This window comes from Archocentrus centrarchus, unplaced genomic scaffold (assembly GCF_007364275.1).
Source record: "Archocentrus centrarchus isolate MPI-CPG fArcCen1 unplaced genomic scaffold, fArcCen1 scaffold_48_ctg1, whole genome shotgun sequence".
Taxonomy (NCBI): domain Eukaryota; kingdom Metazoa; phylum Chordata; class Actinopteri; order Cichliformes; family Cichlidae; genus Archocentrus; species Archocentrus centrarchus.
In genome coordinates, this window is record NW_022060272.1 from 428,095 (window position 1) to 451,933 (window position 23,839).

The window sequence follows — 23,839 nt, forward strand, 5'->3', positions numbered from 1 at the left end:
AACAATACTTATGAGGTCTTGAGACGAGACATTAGCAACTACAAGAAAAAAAGTCAACTGTTGACTACAACAACTCGAAAAGGTAAAAGCCATTGACCACCCCACTTACTACCATCTGTACCCTGGAGAAACTACTCCATGCATTTATGGACTCCCAAAGATCCACAAAGAAGGAGTCCCACTCAGATCCATTATCAGCAGTATAAACACAGTCACCTACAACATTTCCAAACACCTCGCCACCATCTTATCTCCGCTTGCTGGCAACACACCCCACCACATTGAAAACTCCACAGATTTTATGAACAAGATCCATAATCTTGAACTGAATCCAGATGAAACCATGGTGTCCTTTGATGTGGTTTCACTTTTCACTTGCATACCCACAACTGAGGCAGTGGAGACCGTCAGAAAACGACTACAGGAAGACAACTCAGATCAGATTTGTGCACTGTTAGACCTCTGCCTTACCACAACATATTTCAGATACAATGATGGATTCTACAGACAGAAACATGGATGTGCCATGGGCCCAGTGTCACCCACTGTACTAGGTACTTTTTTAGTACATACTCAGCCGGGGTTACAAGCGATCCGAGGTGATCCTAAAATGTGACACAGAAGAACAGCATGCCACTGATTGGCCAGGGAGTATCATCACTAGTTGAGCGACTCCTTCACCAGAATCAACAGTGGTTATTTTTAAAACCTGACAGCAAGAAAATGGAGGCACACAAAGCACGAGGAGGCTCGGTTGAATGCCTAGACCAACAGTTTGCAGCGGTAATTTTGCAACATCTGAAATGTGCACACAGCATACAGATTTTAACCCTATACTGCTGGGCAATCGCCGCTACCCACCACGCTTACCTGCCCCTAGCTGTGAACAGCTTTTTAACACCGAGCACTGAGGCGGACGATCAAAGGAAATCTGAATTACCATAATTACGCATTACTGTTTGTCCTATCGGAAAAATTCAAACAGTTTCTGAAAGCTGAGGAACTGCACGTCACACCCAACATACACTGTAAACCCAGATTTTGATTCCACTTAAAAATATTGAGTTCATATTACTTAAAATTGCCTAGAATGTGAACATTACTTGTTAATGCTGAGTAGACTGTACTTTGTGATGGTCTATCTTATTGTAATTATGTGTTTGAGTTCAAACTTAATATCATCAAGTTTTGCACCTGCTAAAAATCTAGTTGATACCAGTTTTAACAGACTGGATTAATGCGCAGCTGAATGGTGGCACGATGGTTAGCAGTGCTACCTCACAGGTAGAATACCATCTAGAAGGTCTGGGTTCAATTCTGGCTTGGCCCAGGCCTCTCGCTGTTTGGAATAGTAGACATTTGGTGTTTTTGTTCACAACGCTCTCTCGTATAGTTTTTTTATTGTTCCATGGACAAATTTGTAAATGTTAATATAGCAGCATTCAGCAGGGCTGAGTTTTATCATGTTTATTTACCAAATTTAAACAGACACAGTTCAACACTGTAAAAAATATTTGTGTTACTGGGCAGTATGATGGCGTGGTGGTTAGTACTGCTGCCTCCCAGCTGGAATAGCTATGTAATAGTCTGGGTTCAATTCCACCTTAGCCCTCCCTGTGTCTGTATGGGTTTCCTCCCACAATCTGAAGACATGCAGTTACTGGGGTTAGGTTAATTGGTCTCTCTAAATTGCCTACAGGTGTGAATGGTTGTCTGTGTCAGCCCTGCAACAGGCTGGCGACCTGTATGGGGTGTACCCTGCATCTTACTGCCTTGTCAGCTGGGATAGGCTCCAGCCCCCACCACCCCCACACAACCATGATAGGGGAAAAGGATAGGGAAATTGATCAAAAGACATTTTATTTTTTTATGAACTATAAAAGATAAGTTTGGTCAATTAGAACATACAATTTAGTTCAACTGGAAATGGAGTAGTGCTTACTTAACAGGCTGAGTTAAATGAACTGTTTCATTACTTAAAAAATTTAAGGCAACGAGTTACCTTGTTTTTTTAAGAAGATTCAACTTATCCAGGTTTAGAGTGTAGGGTTATTACAGCAATTGTCAGAAGTACACGAACGGCAGCACTTTTGAAGTACGCTGAGTCGACTATTACATGTACAGCAGTATAGGGTTAATACTTAACAATGATAACCTTCATCCATTAAAACAGGGGACTTATGCATGATGATGATATTAAACTGGCCTTAGCCATGTTACCTTGCCTCTATCTCATCCAATTTTTGTGTTGTGTTTTGAGTCACATACAAATTACGACAAGAGACTACTGCCCGCGTTGCTATATTGACTCCACCCACATTGAGGTGGTGCTCAATTGTAATGGAAACAAAAAAGGCCGTGGCAAGTTGTGCCGAGTTGAGTCGACCTGCGCTGAGTAGGTACCAATGGAAACGCGGCATATATAACTTCCTTCACCACATCACTTCAAAAGCAAATGGCTAAGTAAGAACCAGGAATAAGAAATGCTAAAATCATCCATCCATCCATCCATCCATCCATCCATCCATCCATTCTCTTCCACTTATCCTGTTCAGGGTCACGAGGGGTGGGTAGTTGCTGGAGCCTATCCCAGCTGTCATAGGGCGAGAGGCAGGGTGCACCCTATACAGGTCAAACAGCCTGTCGCAGGGCTAGCACAGAGAGACAGACACCACTCAAACTCACATTCACACCTATGGGCAATTTAGAATCACCAATTAACCGAACCCCAGTAACTGCATGTCTTTGGACTGTGGGAGGAAACCGGAGTACCCGGAGGAAAATGCTAAAATCATAATAAATATAAACCACTGAGAATACTGTGACTTTCTGTCACTCTGGCATTATTATGGTAGGAACTAATTTGTCTGAGATTTTTAGTAGATACATCTATAGTATCAATTTGAAAATACTAGGTGGAATTATTCTCGGCCATCCCAGTGTGGTGGTGACAATACCCCATCAGTCTTTTCAGGCTGAGGGGTAAAAACAAAAAAGGACGTTTTGGGCAAAATTCACATTTAAATCTAATAAAGATACTTTGCCATGCGCAAAAACTTACCAATGTGGCTGAATTTAAACAATTCTGCAAAAAATAGTATACCAAAATTTCTCTACAGTGATATGAAAGACTCCAGTTATCTCAAATGTTTGATTGCAATTGTTGCTGCGAAGGGTGGCACAACCAAAATCATATGAGGTCATCTAGTCATGTGATTCTACAGCCTAGTTTCCACTCAATGATTGATTGATTTGATTGAGTATTTAACTGACAAGGTGACTGAAATGAACATTTATTTAGCAAATTTAGTAAAGAGAGTAGCTGGAAAAATAATATTAATAATTTGGCACATAGTTGTTTTCATAGCTTATGTGTGCTTGATGGCTCAGTCATAATAAAATAAAAAGAAGACATCAACCTTCCTGCAGCTATCTGGTGGCTGCTGAGTGACTGCACTGAATTTTTTTATATTTGGCGACTAGTTCTGGTCACCGAGAGGTTGAGAGTTCAGCCTTCAGCCTCTGGGTGACAACTTTCTTTTTTTTAATTAATATTTGTTTTTGGGCTTTATTACTGTTTTGGTGACAGGACAGCAGAGTAGACAGGAAAGGAGACTCAGAGATTAGGTGGACTGAGATACAGGAAATGGACTCTGGCATAATCACAAGGGGGCCACTGCAGTAACCTTGTAAGTTGTCTGTTCAACCCACTGAGCTATACTGGTACCCTGGGTGACCATTTTCAATCTCAAGGTGAATCATACAGGTTCACCTTGAGATTGCATGTACTTCCACCAGACCAACCAAGGGAAGGCAACCTGTCTCCAAACAATCACTGTCTGACTCAGACTGATGACAGTCACTCTCAAACAGATTGGCAAACTGTTTATAAGCACAGATTTCTAGCATGTTGCAATGTATTCCTATATAAAAACAAGGTTGCCAAGTGCCTATGTCCATCCATCCATCCATCCAACCATCCATCCATCCATCCATCCATTTGTATTATAGTATACAGTATCAGAGACTTGCTGACCTCTGGTAGGACGATGAAGGCTCCAGTCATAACGGTGAGGACAATGTTGATCCCAAACAACCAGCGGAGGAAGATAAAGTAGGAGGCTACGCCTGACCCAAAGTGACCTCAACAAGTCAGAAGAAACATCAAAATGAGACTGACTGATATGTTGCACTTCACACACAAAGAGTGCTGTAGATGTACACCACCCACATAAACAAATATTAATGACACTGTTTGATCAAAAAGTCTTTAATTCTTTCAAATGAAAAGACAGATGAAGTTTAACCATTTATCCTGATGTAACTCAATGTAACAATATTCACAGATACCAGTGGGAAGACATAGCATCTCACAAGATGACATAGGGATGTCACCAAACATGAGTGCTTTTTTATTATATTGGAACTTAGAAGACTGCCATACTGACAAAATATCTGTGATAAATTCTGATTTACAAAAAAATAACATTCTGCAGATTTTGCATGTTGTCACAGACTTTGAAGTTTCATCAAACTTTGAGCAAAATGTGCACACAGCAACGTTTTTAGTAAGAAGCTGCAGAATTACCTGTAATACGTCTAAACACCATTTGATATTCAGCGTTCAAAGAATATCTATACCAATTTTGGCATCATGTGAATAAAAATTTTCTTCATTATGTGACTAAGAATTTCATGTTGAAAAGTTTCTACTTGCTTTATTTTGCAGTATTGTGAAATTCAACTATATACCATTCAGAAATTGTTACTAGTTGTCTTTTACAGTATGTTCTTTTATTAGTGTGTGCTCAAATCTATGACTTTGCAGGAGTACTGGACTTTTAAATATTTTCCCTGGTTAATACTTTGATATTTTTTGATGTATCTGTCACAAATTACAGATCCTGATTCATTTTGATGGTAAAAGACAATTTCAAGATTTTATCTTTAATAGTCTTTGAGACATTCACGTTCAAACACTGCCTCAGATTTCAAAATGCAAAAAAAAAAAAAAAAAAAAAAATATGACCTGAAAGTCTGTCAACAGACCATTTTAAAAATATATATTTTGAAAAGTATTTGATATATGAAGCTAAAATTTCCCAACAAGCCTTATATATGTTCAAACTTTGTATCATAAAATTTTAAGTTGGTCTAGGACTATATAATTTTTTTTGTGCACAAACATAAGAACTGAAACAAAATCAAGTGCATCTCTGCTTGGACCCATAGTGATTACAGTTACTGGAACAACAGCATGGTGGACTTTGTAGTGTTGGCACTAACTTTATTTATCTTGCAGAGGAAAATAGACAACTCACTTTCAATTTTCTTGATCCTAACTTCCCAAGGAATGAACAGAACCACGATGTTGTAAAGCAAACGGGAAAGCTTCTTCAGCAGCTGCAGGAGGGAACAAATGAGAGCTGAGAAACTTTTAAAAAGAAAAAACAAACCAACAACACTGACCTGAGAACAGAGGTTTGACAAAGAAGACCACTTCTACCTTCCGAGAAATTTGTGTGTCCACAACAGTTCTTATCCAAGTAAACTCTAAAATTTTAACAGCAGTTAATTTTTTTTTATTATATGTTTCTGATAAACTGTAGTTTTCAAAATTCAGGATGTAAAAATGTAGCAGATATCTGTGTAGTCCACTTGATATGAAACAATGTGTTTGTACTATTTTTCACCACACTGAAAGTTAAGAAGCAGAACTAAGCTGTTAATTGTTAATCAAGAGAAGTTCAGCTGGGCCACTGATTCTGATTTTCAATTAACTGGGAGCCAAACTGAAGAACTGATAACTCATCATCAGATTGCTCACTAAAAGTCAATTTTATTCTAATGGGCTTGAAGCAGTCTGAACATTTTTAATTAACTGAGCTGTAACATGGGCTATAAATTCACTTGAGCTCCTCTGGTATTGCAGCACAGCTATCTTTCTCTCTGTCTGACTTCATCTTTTTATATGTAGCAGAAATACAGATAAAGTAAAAGGAGTTATGCATCTGTCTGTTCAGCCCACATTAGGAGAGAAAGTTAAAATCAAAACTCAGCAGACTTTATACAGGAACAACATGATTTACTGGTCTTGCCGTGATCATCAGGTCACTGCAGTGCAGGGAAATAGCACTGCACTGAAATAACACTTTGTCCTCTTGTGGGCAAGATCTATAATGTACCATAAATACATTCAGCAATCTATATCTGCTAAAATCTGGTAAAGTTTAATTTCATTAATTTAATTTAATTTCATGCCTTATTCACCCCCTGATGGGATTTAACCAATATGCTCAATAGAACTACAAGGACACTTTAGAATACAGAAAATAATCCAATCCAGCAGGATTAGATAGTTGCTGCAAAAAAAGAGAAAGAAAGCATCCGTGGGTGTAAATGGAGTTAAATGGTTGGTGGACGTACATCAGCTCCTGCAGTCTGGTAACCCCTGGTTCTGGTCAGTCGGCCCTCATACTTCAGAACGATCTCTCTGGCCTGCCTGGGAATCACATACATGCAGCCCACTAATTACATTTGTTTATTTAAATAGTGAAAAAGGTCATTCATTTTTCTGGATGCACAAAATTGGCCAGTTCCACACTTTCTAGTTCTTTGCTCAATTTGCGGCAAAATTAATCAAATGACAGGTGGTTTTGAAAATTTCATTCTCCAGTTTTTTTTTTGATTACACCATGCTAATTTGTCTCAGTCAAATTTTTAATAATGGTTGTTACTTCAGAATTAAAATTTTTTTGAACAAAAATTTCAAAACAACTTATTACTTGAAACTTTCAGTTTGTGTGTTGACATGTGGTTGGTATGTACCATTCTACCACCAGCCACAGACTCAATCAGCTAATAAAAGTCTGTTTTATATACCTCCTGTGACCCTGATTTTATAAACCTCAGGTCAACATGCAAAAATCATCAGCAATCAGCTTGTGATTTACCTAAAAAACAAACAAAAACAGCACCAACAACAAACTCAATAGTGAAAGCTGCAAATCTATTTTTTCTTTTACTTGATTCATTTTCAGTTGACTTAACTTTAATATTGAAAATGAACTGCTGTGACATTTTATATAGACTGCATTTTTTTTATATTTCTCACTCTATAATTTTTACATATTTGCACAAGCAAAAATTTTATCCAGTTTGACACTGTGCGTATGGATAAAGATGTTAAATAAATTAGTTTTTTAATAATCTATTCTAAAGACTTCTTTTTCTTTTCTGCAAAAAAGTAGGAAAAACTAGTTCCATTAAAATAAATTGTCTAAAGAAATTCTGCACCTTTACACCCCTTAAGAATCCAATGAGCCAAGTATTAAATATGAGAAAGACAATGAAGATACACACTTTTGGGCCTGAAAAAACTCTGGCTTTATAATAAATACATGTTCATTTATAGGGCTGAGAGTCCAAATTTGAAGAACAGCTCTTGTCAGGAAATGTAGGTAAAAATCCATCATTTGTGATGTGAAATATAAGCTGTTGTTGCAGTGGGAATAATTACAGACATTCAGCCTGAGATTAAATGGGGTGTAAAAAATGCAGACTTGCATCCTATCCATGATGATCGTAATAAAACCTCTGCAGTAATAACAAACTGCCCATATAAAACCTGTTATTCATGGCACATACTCAGCATATCTTAGAAGCTCTCTATCTTACTCCCGCTGTTTCTCTCTGTGGCTCAGCTTGTTCTCTGTCTACTGGTCTAATTAGATTCAGTCAATCTACATTATTTGTTGATACCGTAAAAAAAAAAAAAATATTCTTTTATGCAAAAAGTCATAATTTGTGGTGACGACAAAATAAAAAAACATCCTCCACCAATTTTAAGGTTTTACATACCAGGACATAATAAAGATTCTAAAATTATTTTAATCCAAACGAATTTGATTAATAATGTGACATATTATACTGTCATTATTTATTTAGAAAAAATAAGCCTCTTCTATACGGTGATGCTTCAGGTCATTGAGTTTTGCATTTGGACAGCTCTCTTATGGTCCGGCCACAGCATTTCAGCTGGGTCAAGATCTCTTAGCTGTTCTGGAGACTTGGAAATTGCAAACTGGCCCTGTGGAAAAAGTGGAAAGGGACTTAGCAGATATGAGTATCATATCTGCTAAGTCCCTTTCCAGACAGGCAGCTGTGCACTGTGGTATATACTGGTATACAGAGGCATTCACGTTCGACTCAAAGACCCCAAGGTGCCCACTGCTTGTGCATTTAGGCTTAATTTTTGTTAAATAAATGATGACATGGTGTAATATGTCACATGTTGTTCATCTGAAGTGATATTTCCCTAATTTTAAGACCTGCTAAGAACCACAGGATTTTATTTATTTATTAAAGAGGGTGTACTTTCATTTTCACAGGATTCGATATAATATCAGAAACATTTTTAAATGTAATGCAGTCCTGTTCAGTATCTGGGAAAGTATGTATATAAATACATGCATATTAATTACAAACAAAGGATATCTGCTGTGTGAATGCAAGCATGTAATTTAATTCAATTCAATTCAATTTTATTTATATAGCGCCAAATCACAACAAACTGTCACCTCAAGGCGCTTTGTATTGTGGGTAAAGACCCTACAATAATACAGAGAAAACCCAACAGTCAAAACGACCCCCTATGAGCAGCACTTGGCGACAGTGGAAAGGAAAAACTCCCTTTTAACAGGAAGAAACCTCCAGCAGACGTGAATTTAGCATATCTATAACAGCATGAATATACAGTATAGTTGGTAATATCATACGCAGTGTGTATATTTGTGCACAGTGTGTATATTTGTGCACAGTGTGTATATTTGTGCTTTAGAAAGACAGAATAAGAAAAGCAGCAGAGTAAAGTACCGCTCTACACAGAGGTAACAAACAGACGGTTACTTTAGGACTTTGAGTTTGCGTCTCATCGGCCAGGGCCTACTCCGAATGTTGGCAATGATCTCCTTCTGGTACTGAATGTTTTGGAACATCTCTTCTGGGTCATTGCTGTCCACCTTCTCATCTACTTTATCTTCATCATCTGAGGAGCTACAGGACAAGACACAAGGGCAAAGGAAAATATGGTTCTCTAAGTTACTCTGTTACAAAGCAGAAAAATTGAGCTAAAAGGTCAGGAACCAAATAGTCTCACTGTAAAAAACACGACTGCAGTGTTCCTGATTTGATCTCATGCGTTGCTTGTTTTTTTTTCTATATTAACCAATATTTCCTGTCTATCATTTCACTACTGACTGTATAATTAAGCCAAAAATGAAATAAAAAGCATATTAATAATGTTTAGCATATGAAAACTCATGTATAAGTACAGACAGGCTCCCTTTACATGTCCTGGGTGTTCTTTATTGTACATGGCTCAAAAAAAAGAAAATTCAAGGAACACTGAAAACACATCAGATCTCAATAGAAAATATTGTGCTGGATATCATGTGGACTGAATAATGTGTTAGAAATGAAATGGTGCCACATCTTTTTGATGGAAATTAAAATCATCAACCTGCATTCAGACACCCTGAAAATCAAAGTGGAACAATGATGCTGTAGGATAGTCCAGTTTGCTGAAATTTCATTGCAGCCACTCAGAATTCAGTAATTTGTATGCCCCCACATTCTTGTATGGATGCCTAACAATGCTCCTAATGGGACAATGGATGGTGCCCTGGGGGATCTCCTCCCATATCTGGACCAGGCATCAGTGAACTCCTGGACTGTCTGAGATGCAAAATGACAGTGTGGGATGGACCAAAACATAATGTTCCAGAGGTGCTCTATTGGAATTAGATCCGTCCTCCTGTGTCTCTCCATGTGTATGCCTCACCAGGCACCACGCAAGGCTCCTGTGGGCCCACCACCCACCCACTGGAGGTTAAATTGAAGAATTTGAGGTAATGTGAATGCAGAAAAAGAAGAGAAAACAAAACAACACAATCAGATTGGCAGTAATTATTCTGTGTAGACGTGTCTATTAATCCAGTGGACTGATGAAAAGGAGAGTAAAAAGAAAGAATAATGAAAATGCATTAATGCAGATATAAATTACCTGTGGCTAAATTGGTACAGCAAGGGAGTAGTGTTCTGGTCACAATAGAGCTGTACGCTGAAGTACAGCTTGTCGACCATGATGACAGCATAGGAGCCTCCTTCAATACATGATTGGGTCACGTATCATGTGATGGCACCAGTGTCTGGGGCCTGCTGTCTGTCTCTGCGAACTGTGATTGCTTTACTGCTGTTTTGGTTGCTTGTCACACTGAACGTCAGCTCACTACTGGTTTATGGTCACCAAACACTCCTAAATATTCATCAATCTTGCGAGTGTTGGGAATGGTTCAGGCAAGACGGGCAGAGGACCTTCTACTTTCCACCTCCTCCTTCAGGCATACCAGCTTATCTCCGCCATTTTCTGGCTCTATCTGCATGCAGAAGGCACAGACATCATGGGAAACACAGTGGCAGGTTGACAAGACTTAAAGCCAGTTTGGCGTGCTCTCCTGTCGCTTTCTCTGGCGATACTGGGTTGGCATCTCATTGCTTTATTTTGTGGAGCTTCCGAATCCAATTACCTCCTCTGTGGTTCCTGTGGTCTGCTCGGATGAGGTGCAACCGACAGGGCTCTCTTTTCCCTACCTCTGTGGGCGAGACGTGAACCTACACAATCAGCAACCTCTCGCTCGGCCCCAACAAAAAGCTAATGCTGCGGCTCCTGTCAGGATGGCCCTAGTAAGTGCTAGATAAAAACCTTTATCCTGAAGGATTTCTTTACATCCTGCAGATTAGACTTTCTCTGTGTTACTGAGATATGGATGACTGTTGGTGAGTCAAGTGCTTTCTCTGAACTTTTGCCACCCGATTGCACTTACTTTAACTCTGCAAGAATGTCAGGACACAGCGAAAGGCACAGCGACTGTTTACAAAGAATGATATAAGTGTAAACAGGTCAAACTGACAACATCTTATTCCAGCTTTGAAATTAACGTATTTGAACTCTTCTCTGACGGTGTCGTGTTTTTAATTCATAATAAATTCTGCTCTAAATGCACCACAATCAGATTGCCTGGAGAGCTCCATTGAATTGCGTGAGAACTTCACGAGCTTTTTTAATCTATAAAGTTGCTAGCATTAGGGCCCTCATTAGTTTTCCCACTTATGACCCCGCTGTCTCTGTCACATGCCCGCCTGTTTTTGACCAGTTCGAGCCTGTCAGTTTGCCTTCAATGAGAGATACTATTGGTCATCTGAAGCCTGTTGGGTCTCCAAATGACCCCATTCCACCTCGTCTTTTTAAAGAGGTCCTTTCCACCTTGGCACCATATGTGCTTAATATTATTAATGGGAGCTTAGCTAATGCTGCAGTGCCTGCCAGCTTTAAGAATGCCATGGTGACCCCACTTATTAAAGAATCTGGCTTAGACTCTTTTCAATTTTAGGCTGATCTCCAAACTCCCTTTTTTTCTTTTTTAAATAAGCATGACACTCTAGAGGTGTTCCAGTCTGGTTTTAAATCGCGTCATAGTGCTGATTCGGCACTGTTGCGGGTTTTTAATTTAGCCACTGACTCTGGTCACTGTGTTGCTTTGGTCCAGTTGGACCTAACAGTGGCCTTCTATACAGCGGGCAGTCAGATCTTCCTGTCTCATCTGGAAAATTGGGTGGGTATTAAGGGTGTTGTTTTAGATTGGTTCAGATCCTACCTGTCAGAGGGAAGTTTTTGTGTCCGTATTGGAGCTGTTGAATCTTGTGCCATTCCCTCAACATATGGGGTACCTCAAGGCTCTGTACTTGACCCTCTTCTCCTCTCTATACCTACTTCCAATGGGATCAATTCTTAGAAGACATGACATCACATTCCACTTTTATTGTGACAACTGTCAAGTTTATGTGCTGAAGCAGCAAAATGCATATTCTGCAAACCATCTCAGAGAGTGCATTGGAGATATCAAGGCGTGGCTGTTCACAAACTTTCATACCTGAACGATAAAAAGACTGAGGTCGTGTTGTTTGGGCCTAGTGACACCTCCAAAATTGATGTTTTCTCTGGGTCCTTTGACTCAAATGTGACACAGACAGCAAAAACCCTGGGTGTAAAACTAGACAGTGATCACAGATTAAGTCAGTAGTCAGGTCCAGCTTTTATCAATTAAGACAACTGGCCATGGTGAAGCCATTTCTTTCACAGCATCACTTTGACATTTTAAGCCATGCTTTTATCACAAATCATTTAGACTACTGTAATGCTGTAATATGTTGGACTGAACCAGACACTGCTTTCCCGACTACAGATAGTACAAAATGCTGCTGCTCGAAAATGTGAACTCATTACACCAATTTTAGCCTCACTTCATTGGCTCCCAGTTCATTTTAGGATTGATTGATTGACATTTACAAATAAAAAAATTAAAATTCTTTTATTTGTTTTTAAATGTCTCCATGGCCTCGCCCCACCATCTCTTCAGCCACTGGCATTGACTTTAAAGTGTTTATAAATAAAGCTGAGTTGAGTTGAGATTTTCTGGATCAGAAACAGTATACTGCATCGCTCCCGGATCTCCTTGAGACACTGCTCATTCACACTGACGTCCATTACTCTCAGTTCCTGGCTGCAACTCTTCACCAGTTCTTTTGATGTGAAATATTCAAACGCTTCCCTCCCAGGTGGCGAAGAGGATAAAAGCTAATGGTGTTCTCTGTGTCCTCCAGGAGTTTCAGTTGAGTCTCACTAAACTGTTTGTTTGTTGTTTCCAGGTCTTCTGCCTTCTCCAAGATACCTGAAAATACCAAGTTTTCTCTTATGCTGTGGGCCTGGAGATCACTAACAGTTTTTTTCTTTTCTTTTAAGAGTAGTGTCATTCCCTCACTGAGGAATTTCACTAATTGCCCAAGGACTGCATTTTCTCCAGTGAGTATTTTCACCTGCAGCTGGCTGTACTGCACAGAATCACTCAAAGTCTGAAAGTTTTTGTGATGAATTTCCAGTAAGAACAGGCATGCATCAAAACTCAGTAGTCTTTCATCTACTGACTCCAAAATGTCCACCATGTCATTGATATGTGGAGAGGTGGCTTCAGGGTAGTCCAGGGAGTCAGCATCTTGTTTGGTCTCTCCATAACAACTCACTTAAAACACTCATCAATATAAATTTGCTAACTGAGATCTTCTTCACTGTCCTCAGATTGCTGAAGTTATTGGAAATATAACTGGGATGTATTTTATTACTTTTAAGGCTATCTAGAAATGAGTTGGTGGAGAAAATTGATGATTGAAATGTTTGCCAATACTGCCAAGATTCTCAAAGTCTCACATTACTAAAGCATAAGGTCAGTTTATGTGAGCATTAATAACAAGTCAATGGTCCCTCTCCTCTTCAGTCTGGAGGACATGTCATCCATGTTTTCCAAAAAGAGTTGAATTCTGACCACAGAACAGTTTTCCATGTTGCCACAGCTTTGGACTAGAGAAGACAGCAGTGCTTCTGGATCATGTACATAAATATTTACACGTGGCTTTGTCTTTACATGAGAGAGCTTCAACCTGGATTTGTGGATGACACAATGAACTATATTTACAGACAATGAATTCTGGAAATGTTCCTGAGCCCATGCAGTGATTTCCATGACAGAATTATTATTATTAATTTATATTATATGCTCTTGCTGCTGTCTTCCACATTCTTTGTGTACATATTCTGATTCATAGTGTGTATATTACATATTATTTATCAGTGCAATTTGCACTACTCTCTTGCACAATGTCTGTCCTAATATAACTCCTCTTTACCTACATTTTTATATTTTATCTATTTTTGTTTATATATGTGAAGTTTTGCACTCATCATTGGCACACTCACTTTGATGTTTAATTACTGTAGATTGTATTATTTATTATTTATGTGGTTAGCACTGCTGCCTCACAGTTAGAATAACATCTGCAAAGTCTGGGTTCGATTCCACCTTGGCCCAGGCCTCTCCCTCTCTCTCTGTGTGGAGTCTGCATGTTCTCCCCGTGCTTGCGTGGGTTTCCTGTGGGCACTCCGGTTTCCTCCCACATTCCAAAGACATGCACTTACTGGGGTTAGGTTAATTGGCTACACTAAATTGCCCATAGGTGTGAATGAGAGCGTGAGTGTGAGAGGTTGTTTATCTCTCCGTGTTGGCCCTGTGACAGACTGGTGACCTGTTTAGGGTGTACCCTGCCTCTCGCCCTATGACAGCTGGGATAGGCTCCAGCCCCCCCGCGACCCCGAACAGGATGAGCGGAAGCGAATGAATGGATGGATGGATTATTTTCTTGCTGCTGTAACAGCGGTGGGATCAATAAAGTGTCTGTCTATCTATCTATTTATGCATGTTGTTAATGCATTGCCACCAGAGGGGCAGAAGATCATGGGCATCCAATGCTGATTTTCGGCCTTGTCCTTGCACACAGCGATTTCTCCAGATTCTCCAAATATTTTGATGATATTATGTTTTGTAGATGTTACATGATACTTTTATGATACATAAAAGTCCTTGCAATTTTTCATTGTGTGGAAAAAAATGTAAAATTTTCCCTCAATTTTACATTGAGGGACATTTTTCTGAAATTGTTCTACAGTTAGTAGACAGTGTTTTGCAGATTGTCCATCTTTACTTCTGACATCCTCTGCCACTCTTAAATGTTCTTTCTATGCCTGACTTTTGTGACTGACCTGTTACCAGTAACCCTAGTTATTTCCTAAATGTTCCTCCAGCTGTCGTGCCACTTACTTTTTCAACCTTTTATTCTTCCCATTCACATTCATAATGACCAAATATTTTTCAATATTTGATGTGCTTTCTATGTGAATAAAATATCAGTTTATGAGAGTTGCAAATCATTGCATTCAGTTTCTATTTACAGTTACACAGTGTCCAAACTTTTTTGGAATTCGGGGCTGTAGTTCTCTTTAAAAAAAAAAGTTTAAAAAAATATTTCACATGATATATGATAAAATGGGCCAGAACTACCTGAAATGATGTTCAGGAACCTTCAGTTAATAGACTGATTTTTCACATGCTGGATCTTGGCAGTCCTTTGCAGTCTGATACCAAGGACACAGTAAAGCCACCAAATGGTCCTGCCTTCACACATACTTTTTTCCTTCTCATCACATCATGTATTCATGCTGCAGATGTTCAACAGAATATTTTTTAAGGGGCAGGTAATTTCAAATACCATATGGAAAGCCTTGCAGAAGGTTGTGAAAACTGCTGAGGGCAATGCCACAGCCTCACTTCCCACCATCAGTGACATATAAAGGAAGCATTGTTTCAGGAAAGCAACTAACATCACAAAAGATTCCTCCCATCCATCAAATGGACTGTTCTCCCCCTCTGCCCTCCGGAAGGCACTACAGACAAAAACCATCTGGTTCAGGAACAGCTTTTTCCTCACAGCTGTCTCCTTATTGAACTCTGCCCTCTGACATCATCACCCTTCACACACACATACACAAGCACACATGCCCCACCTTCTACCCTCCAGTACCTCACTCACACTCGCACCCACTAACAACCCCATTGTTACACTGAACGTCAACTATTATGGCTACTCTCTATTATTGCACTACTGCACCATTTTTACTGCAGTACTGAATCCTGAGTTTTTATTGCACTACTGCACTAATTCTACTTTGCTCTACTAATCCCCCCAGACTAAGTATTTTATTGCCCTTCTGTACATATACTGCTCATGTTATCATATGCTCTCTTTTTTTTCATCTCCACTCAAGCACTTCTGGTTAGATGCAATCTCTATTTTGTTGCAGTGTACTGTGACATATGCAATGATAATAAATCTAATCTAATCTAATGTAATCTAATCAAACAGGTCAATATCACCAAACACACAAAGTGTTTCTGTGCAACTTGGCATGCAATGTGTCTGCCAGCTAACAGTAGAGTTGCTGTATTTCCAAAGGTAAAAAAAAAAAGAAACTTCAATGCGCTGCTGGTTGCTACTGCTATTTCTCTATCTCAGAGACACAGAAACTGTAAGAAAGAGATGAAAGAGAAAAGATGGGAATGAGAGATTGTTTTCAAAAGTAAGAAATGTTCAGGAAGTGAAATTTGACAAACTGGATATTTCAATGTATAGTAATTTTTTAAGGTTATTTTTTATTATTATTATTATTATTATTTTATTATTGGGCAGCACGGTGGTTAGCACCTCACAGCTAGAAGAACAGCTAGAAGGTCTTGGTTCAAATCCACCTTGGCCCGGGCCTTTCTGTGTGGAGTTTGCATGTTCTCCCCGTGTATGTGTGGGTTTCCTCCCACAGCCCAAAGACATGCAGTTAGTGGGGTTAGGTTAACTGGTGATTCTAAATTACCCATAGGTGTGAATGTGAGTGAGAATGGTTGTCTGTCAGGCTGGTGACCTGTACAGGGTGTACCCTGCCTCTCGCCCCTGTGACCCTGAACAGGAAAAGCAGAAGAGAATGGATGGATGGATTTAATAGAAAAAGTATTGCACTCATAAATATACATTGATTTTGTGTGTAATTACGTCTTCCAACAAATTTATGCTTTCTCATGAACTTACAATTAATCCATTAAAAATACACGTGACATGCACCGGTTTGTGGAAGCTGCCACCATCTTGTATACAAGAATGGGAGCTTTGGATTATTGATGTGTAGCCAACAGAATTATTACTCTAACAAAAAAAACAACATCCACACTTTATTTATTCTATCTTTCTTTTAATCTGTCTTCTTTTCGTGCTTTTTACACTCCAGTAGATACATCAAGCATTTTTGGTGGTCAGTATCCAGCTTGGAGGAGCCAGGGATCAAACCACTGATCTTCCAGAGAGAGAGGGAGAGAGTGACTGCAAATAGAATAATTTGGAACGGAAATTAAATGGTCAATTACAAGCAGGTAATTAGGCAGAACAAAGCAGATGGCTTTAACTGATGTGGACTATTTCTTGCTCTACTATATTGCCAAAAGTATCTACTCACCCATCCAAATCATTGAATTCATGTGTTCCAATCACTTCCATAGTTACAGACAGAGGTGGGTTACTGTACTTGAGTATATTTTGTAGGTATGTGTACTTTATTTGATTATTTATTTTTTTGGACTACTTTTTACTTTTACTCCCTACATTTTTACACAAATATCTGTACTTGCTACTCCTTAATTTTCAAAACAGGCTCGTATTTTTCAAACATCAAGCCGATCTGAGTATAAATGGAGGAACAATAACACATAAGAGACAATCCTACTGGAGTATCCTCCATCAATGGGGCTCATCACATACAAAGAAAAGTATCATTTATAGCGCTATAATCAGGGGTTACAGTGGGCTGGACCAAGTGGTCCAGCATCTTAGCTAGCGCTACTGAAGAGGAGCAAAAATAAAAGGAGTAATTTTTTGGAGGTTTTTTTAAATGCAATGTTTCTAAATTCTCAACAAATATCAGCAAACACACAAAAAGTATCTACAGTTTGTCACACGGTGTGTCTGCTAGCTAAAAGAACAGCTGCTGTATTTCCAGAGAGAGAAAAGAGTGAAAGAGAAGTTCACTCAGAGATGGAGAAAGATGTAAGAAAGAGGACAGGAGATGAAGCAGAGAGGTTAGATTTAAAGATAAGGACTGCAAAACAAACTGAGGTATGCTGACTTTGTGTAATTGAAATGAAAATACTCTGCAGTTTAGTGCTTGATAAACAGGTCAGCGTGTTGTACTGTATTTACAGTAAAGCTCTCTCCTGGACTGGTGCACACAGCCTGTGTTCATGGTCAGAGTTACAGGTTACATGAAGTGTAGCAGAGATGAGCTTGAATCAAAGCTGCTGATGCGGAGATTCATTCACTGAAATCAACATTTATACAGCCTGTATGCTGTCAGTGTAGGGCAGGGATCCTCACATCCAGGCCTCGAGGGCCGGTGTCCTGCAGGTTTTAGATGTGTCCCTGATCCAACACACCTGAATCAGAGTACGTTCATTAGAATTAAAATTTAGATTGGAATAACATTTTCGTTCTCATGTAATATTTTATATTATTAAAATAATATATAAATTAGGTTCAGTTAGCTTTACACAAAATATAGAAGGTAGAAATGTCCTCCAAAGGGCTATTTTTACTTTCTTACTTTGAGTACATTTCAGTCTGTACTTTTTTACTACTACTTAAGTAAAGAAGTTGAACCAGTACTTCAACTTTTACCAAGTAACACAAGTATTTGTACTTCTACTTAAGTACAGAATGTCTCCACTTTTGCCACCACTGGTCACAGGTGTATAAAATCAAGCGTCTAGGCATGCAGACTGTTTTTACAAACATTTGTGAAAGAATTGGTCGCTCTTGGGAGCTCAATGAATTCCAGCATAATACTGTGATCCCACCTGCGCAACAAGTCCAGTTGTGAAATTTTCTTACTACTAAACATTCCACAGTGAACTGTTAGGGGTATTATAACAAATTGGAAGCGATTGGGAACAACAGCAACTCAGTTATGAAGTGGTAGGCTACATAAAATGACAGGCCAGTGTTGGTGATGGACATTCTCTGGTGGCCAGCGATGAAGAAGCTGAGACACCTCCAGAGGTTGAGCGAGACCCTTGGGCTCAGGTTGCTGAGGTGGAGCACGGCCCACTGGCTCAGGCTCTGGAGGCTTGGGATTCACTGGGGAATGGGGCGGCTCAGCAGGACACGCTGCTGACTCCTCTGACAGCAGAAGCTGCTCTGGAAGGCTCCTTGTCCTCCCAAGGGGCTGAAGCAGATACTGGGTCCAGATCATCCTCCCCCAGGGAAGAGAGTCTGGTGCAGGGTCCCTAATCACTTCTGATGCATGAGAAGGCAGCAGTTTAGCTGTAGGATGTATGGATGGCTCAGGAGACTCAGGTTGAACAGGCTGAGACTGCAGGGCCCACAGCTGACTTCTCAAATGATTCAGGGTGCTGCTCCAAACTTTAAGTCCTCCCAAGGGGCTGAGCCAATTTGTGTGCTCACAAGGTCTCCAGAAAACTTGGGAGACTGGAGTACCAATGGATTCTTTTGAATAATGGAGCCCATTGCAGCTAATCCAACAGATAGAGTCTTTAGATCTGAAGACTCACTGATGTGGATGGAAACCCTATTCAGTCTCAATGAACTCCAATGTGATAACGTTTGCTGGGTCTATTGTGGTGAGAGTCTGCTCTCAGGTCTGCAGAGGCAGACCATGTGGAGTGTGTACACCCTGCCGCTGACCTTCTACCGCTCATCCTTTGAGAACCTGCTGATGTACTGTATCACAGTATGGTACGGCAGCTGCACTGAGGCAGACGAGGTGGCTTCAGAGGGTAGTCAAGACAGCACAAAGTACTGTTGACTGCCCTCCCCCCTCCCTGATGGGCATCTACACCTCCCACTGCCTCAGCAGAGCCAAAAACATCATCAAGGACAGCTTACACCCTGGATTTGAACTGTTTGACCTGTTGCTGTCTGGCAGGCACTACAGGTGCATCGAAGCCAGAACAAACAGATTCAAGAACAGTTTCTTCGCCAAAGCAATAACTACCCTGAATTCATACACTCACCCAGTCTAATTGTGCAACACCCGCATCTTGGTGCAGTATTTATTTTATTTATACTGAACAAAATCTGGGCAAAAAAGGCAACCTCCAGGTCTGTGACAACTGGCGTGGCATCACTCTGTCATTACCATCAAATGTCTTCTGTCAAATTCTTGTGTACAGAATCAGCTCGGCTATTGACACCGAGCTGAGACAAGAACAAGCTGGATTCAGGAAAGAAAGAGAATGTGTAGACCAGATGTTTGCTCTCAGAAGCATCATAGAGCAACACCTGGAATGGAAGAGCCCACTTTACATTAGTTTCATTGACCTCCAGAAAGCTTTTGACAGCTTGGACCGTGAAACCCTATGGACGATCCTAAGGTCCTAGGGACTACCTCCTAACATAATGACTTTGAAAAGGTTGTTCTACCATCACTTTGAAAAGAGCGTCATACTTCATGGAAAGCTGTCAGATTGGTTCCTGGTAGAGTCTGGTATTAGACAAGGCTGTATCATCTCTCCCATCTTATTCCTAGTTGCCATCGACTGGATCATGCAAAAGATCACAGCAGACAAACCAAGAGGCAACCAGTGGACTCTATTTTCCCATCTTGAAGATCTAGATTTTGCTGATGATCTTGCTGTCCTGTCCACAAAAGTGAGTCATCTACACGAAAAGATGAACAGACTGCCCTGCTTTGTTCAACAGGCAGGCCTGAACATTAGTACCACCAAAACCCAAGTCATGTGTATCAGCCCAACATCTGATGCTGTCAAAGCGGGCAGTGTGACCCAGACGCAGGACTCCGAAAAGAGACGTAACTTGAAAAGTGTTTATTAAGTAACACAAAAACCAAAATACACAAATCCTCTTGGGAACCAGGCAAGGAGCATAATCCACAAGGAGATGAGACCAGGACACACCACCATGACAAAACCAACGACGCCACAACAAGCAGAGGAAACACTGAAATACACCAGGGGGTAATGAGGGGAGTTGAAACAGCTGAGGAGCACAGCTGAACGTAATTACATTGACAAGACAGAGGGACGCAAAACTGAACACAGCAAACAGGGACCAGATGACTATCAAAATAAAACAGGAAGTGAGATGAGGGAGCACAGACGCAGACATGATACAGAACACCCAGAACACAAGGAACTAGAAAAATCAAAACATAACCAATCCCCACAACAAAAGAAACCCAGAACAGACAAAACAAAGCAAAAACAAAACAGGGTCAAAAGGACCCCAGACCATGACAGATGCACCTGTCACTGGCACCTGAACAACCACTCAAGGTTGTTCAGGACTTTTCCTACCTTGGAAGTCTTATGCGCACTGACAATGCAGCCAACAAAGACATTTCAGCACGGTTGGGAAAAACTCGGGTCGCTTTTGCCAGACTTCGGCCTATCTGGAAGTCAAAGCAATACCACCTCAAAACCAAGCAGAGACTGTACAACAGCAATGTAAAATCATTGCTGTTGTACAGCATTTGTATATATTTATCTATTTATTTTATTTATTTTTTATCTATTTATTTTATTTTATTTTATTTTTTTATAAATTCTATGCTATTTTATATATTTATTTGTGACTTTCTACAGTGTGGAACTGAAACAGGAGTGGCCCTCCAATCTCATTGTATATTCCATATAATGAAAAATAAAGGCATTCTTCTATAATTCTTATTATGGCTGATAACATAACAAACTCACAAGGACAGGGAAACAGAAACTGCAGAAACCTAAACTGGGAAATTATAGCTAAGGAAACACTGGAGCTGGAGAACACTGGGAACACTTGACATACACTTGACATAGGCTGCCGCATATGATGAGGGACAAGGGACAAGGGGAGACTGAGACAATAAATACACAAAGGGACAACAAGGGAACAGGCAACAGGTACAGAGCACAGCTGAACATAATCACAGAAATGGTCAGAATATTTTTATTTTAAAAATCTGATTAATTTACTAAAGTGAAAAATATATTTCTTGCCAGGTTAATTTTTTTTTTTCCAATTTTCCCCTTTAGAGTCTAAGCCAGTATCTGCCACAGTTATTACAATATTGCAGTGTAGTATTGTGCACATGGATGTTTATAAAGAGTGTGACTTGTCTAAACATTGGTAACTAAGAAAACATGGCAACAGGTAGCCAGGTAATTCATTAATTCTTATTTTAATGTGCAGATTAATTTAAACTCGGATGCACTATACACGCAAATTATTCAATTATGTATCCTTATTCTATTTTTGTTTTTGAATTTTCAGTTTGGTCCTAAACAGAAAGAGCCCCTATCAACAGTGAATGTACACCATTATCAGAACCCAACACATTTTATAGAGGCAGGGTTGTGATTTTGCACAAAAGAGGAATTCTGGATACAGTTGAAGGATTTTTTCAACAAATCTGATTATCGGATGCAGAACAGACAAAATACTGAAAGACTTTGCATGCAGTTGTTTTCCATTATTTAAATGCATTGTTTGTATGTATTTGATTGTATTTAATGTTGTTAATTATTCTCTCTTCATAAGAAAGCTTTGAAAAAGATGCTGTTTGATGCATTTCCAAAGGGAGTAAAAGCAATTTTTGATTTGTAGACAGTTTTACCTTTAATGACAAATGAGAAACATCATTTATTATAACTGAAATATGGAATGGAAATCAAATTTAATATAGTTAACTTATTGCAAACATTTCAATACTCAAACAACATCCACTGTCACCAAGCTATTATGCAAATAAAACATTTGCATTATATAAATAAATGATGTGAAACACTGATTTTTTTTCTTGCTTTCATTCATGCAGTGCATTATTTTATGATAAAACTTAAGTCAAAAACTGATCCATATTCTCTATTTATCTCTTTGTATTTGTTTTTTTGGATTTTGTATTTGGCAGAGAAAGGACAGCACTGAGGATTTCCACAAGTGCTGATGGAACATGACTGAAGAAAGAACAGAGAGTAGTCTCACCCCTGCTGGTGGTCCTGGAAGGCAGAATAAATCTTCCTGGAGTTCTTCCTGATACTCTTGTGTCTCCTAGCTCCAGACAGGGACCTGCCGCTCCCACCTAAAGGCTCAGACACTGTACTCATTCTGTCTCCACTCAGAGTGGGTAAATGATTGTGCATGAATAATTGGTGTGTGCAGGTCAGCGTGAGAGCTCTACTGGAGTGTCTGTGTTGGAGCTACCTGCTGCTCTGGATCAACACTACAGCATTACAGACAAAAACTCACTCACTCAGCAAGCCAGTCGTAGCCTGCACTGACTGCTTAAAGGTACAGCACCAAAGACATTCTGATACTCTGACCAAACACACATCCATATGCACACACACCATAAGCAGCCAACAGTACATCTTTAATTAATAGCGTGTTCAGCTTTCTGCTGATTTTTTTTATCCACAATATTTTTATTAAGATTTTATCCATGACAGTGCAGCAATCACATCAATCTCACTTTACTTTTGATTTTGTTGCTTGATTGTACTGTGTGACCCACAAAAGATGTGGTCACATTATTTTTTTTATGTCATTACATACTATAAGGGTCAATAGTTTCAGGATAATTATTCCAGCTCTCGCTGAGATATGTATATAATAAAAAGCCTTAAGGGACTTTGATTTAGTCTTTATGGACTTTTCTGTGGGGCAATACCAAAAAACCGTCAGTAGGTGGCAGTTGGACATCAGGCGGCTGTCTGATACGCTGTTTTGCTCTCGCGCTATTCTGCTACGAGAGAGCGATGCAGCAACAGCCAAACCTTGTCTTGTCTGCTCATTTATTCCGTTATATCAGGTTTGTACAATGTTTAAGCATATAAAACACAGAGGAATGATCGTGAGAACATATGAATGTAGTTGTAAGAGTCTGTGAGCAAGTTCAGCTGCCTTTTGATCACTTTTATGTCTTTGGATGGTAAACGTTAGACCCACCAAGCTTACCTAGCATGGTAGCTTAGCATGTTGATGTGTGTACCTGTAAAGTCAAATGTTCTGATACCCAAACTCCCATTGCATATTAAGTTGAATATCCATACGCACAGATATATTTATTTTGCACCCTGTCTGCTGATGTTCATAGGAATAGTATTTAAATGGTTAACTGTATTTGTTGTTCTGGCTACTGTAGTTAAAGAAAATGATTCCAACAGATGGTTTAATATTGTTGATATGGTTAAAAGAATAATTGTGGGACTGTCTGAAATATGGAAATATGTAAGTAAAAGATTCTGCTACGAGAGAGCGATGCAGCAACAGCCAAACCTTG

General features: G+C 39.5%; 1 protein-coding gene across 1 annotated transcript in view; it reads right to left on the reverse strand.

The window, feature by feature from the left end:
- tmc3 (transmembrane channel like 3) overlaps nt 1-22,664 on the reverse strand; it is a 57,017-nt gene extending 34,353 nt beyond the window's left edge. Inside the window, exons 1-5 of the mRNA XM_030725189.1 lie at nt 22,543-22,664; nt 8,908-9,054; nt 6,427-6,502; nt 5,322-5,403; nt 4,037-4,143 (exon numbers count right to left, since the gene is read on the reverse strand). Coding sequence (XP_030581049.1) covers nt 4,037-4,143; nt 5,322-5,403; nt 6,427-6,502; nt 8,908-9,054; nt 22,543-22,664 — 534 coding nt within the window. The remainder of the gene's footprint in view (nt 1-4,036; nt 4,144-5,321; nt 5,404-6,426; nt 6,503-8,907; nt 9,055-22,542) is intronic.
- Nucleotides 22,665-23,839: the final 1,175 nt, after the last annotated feature.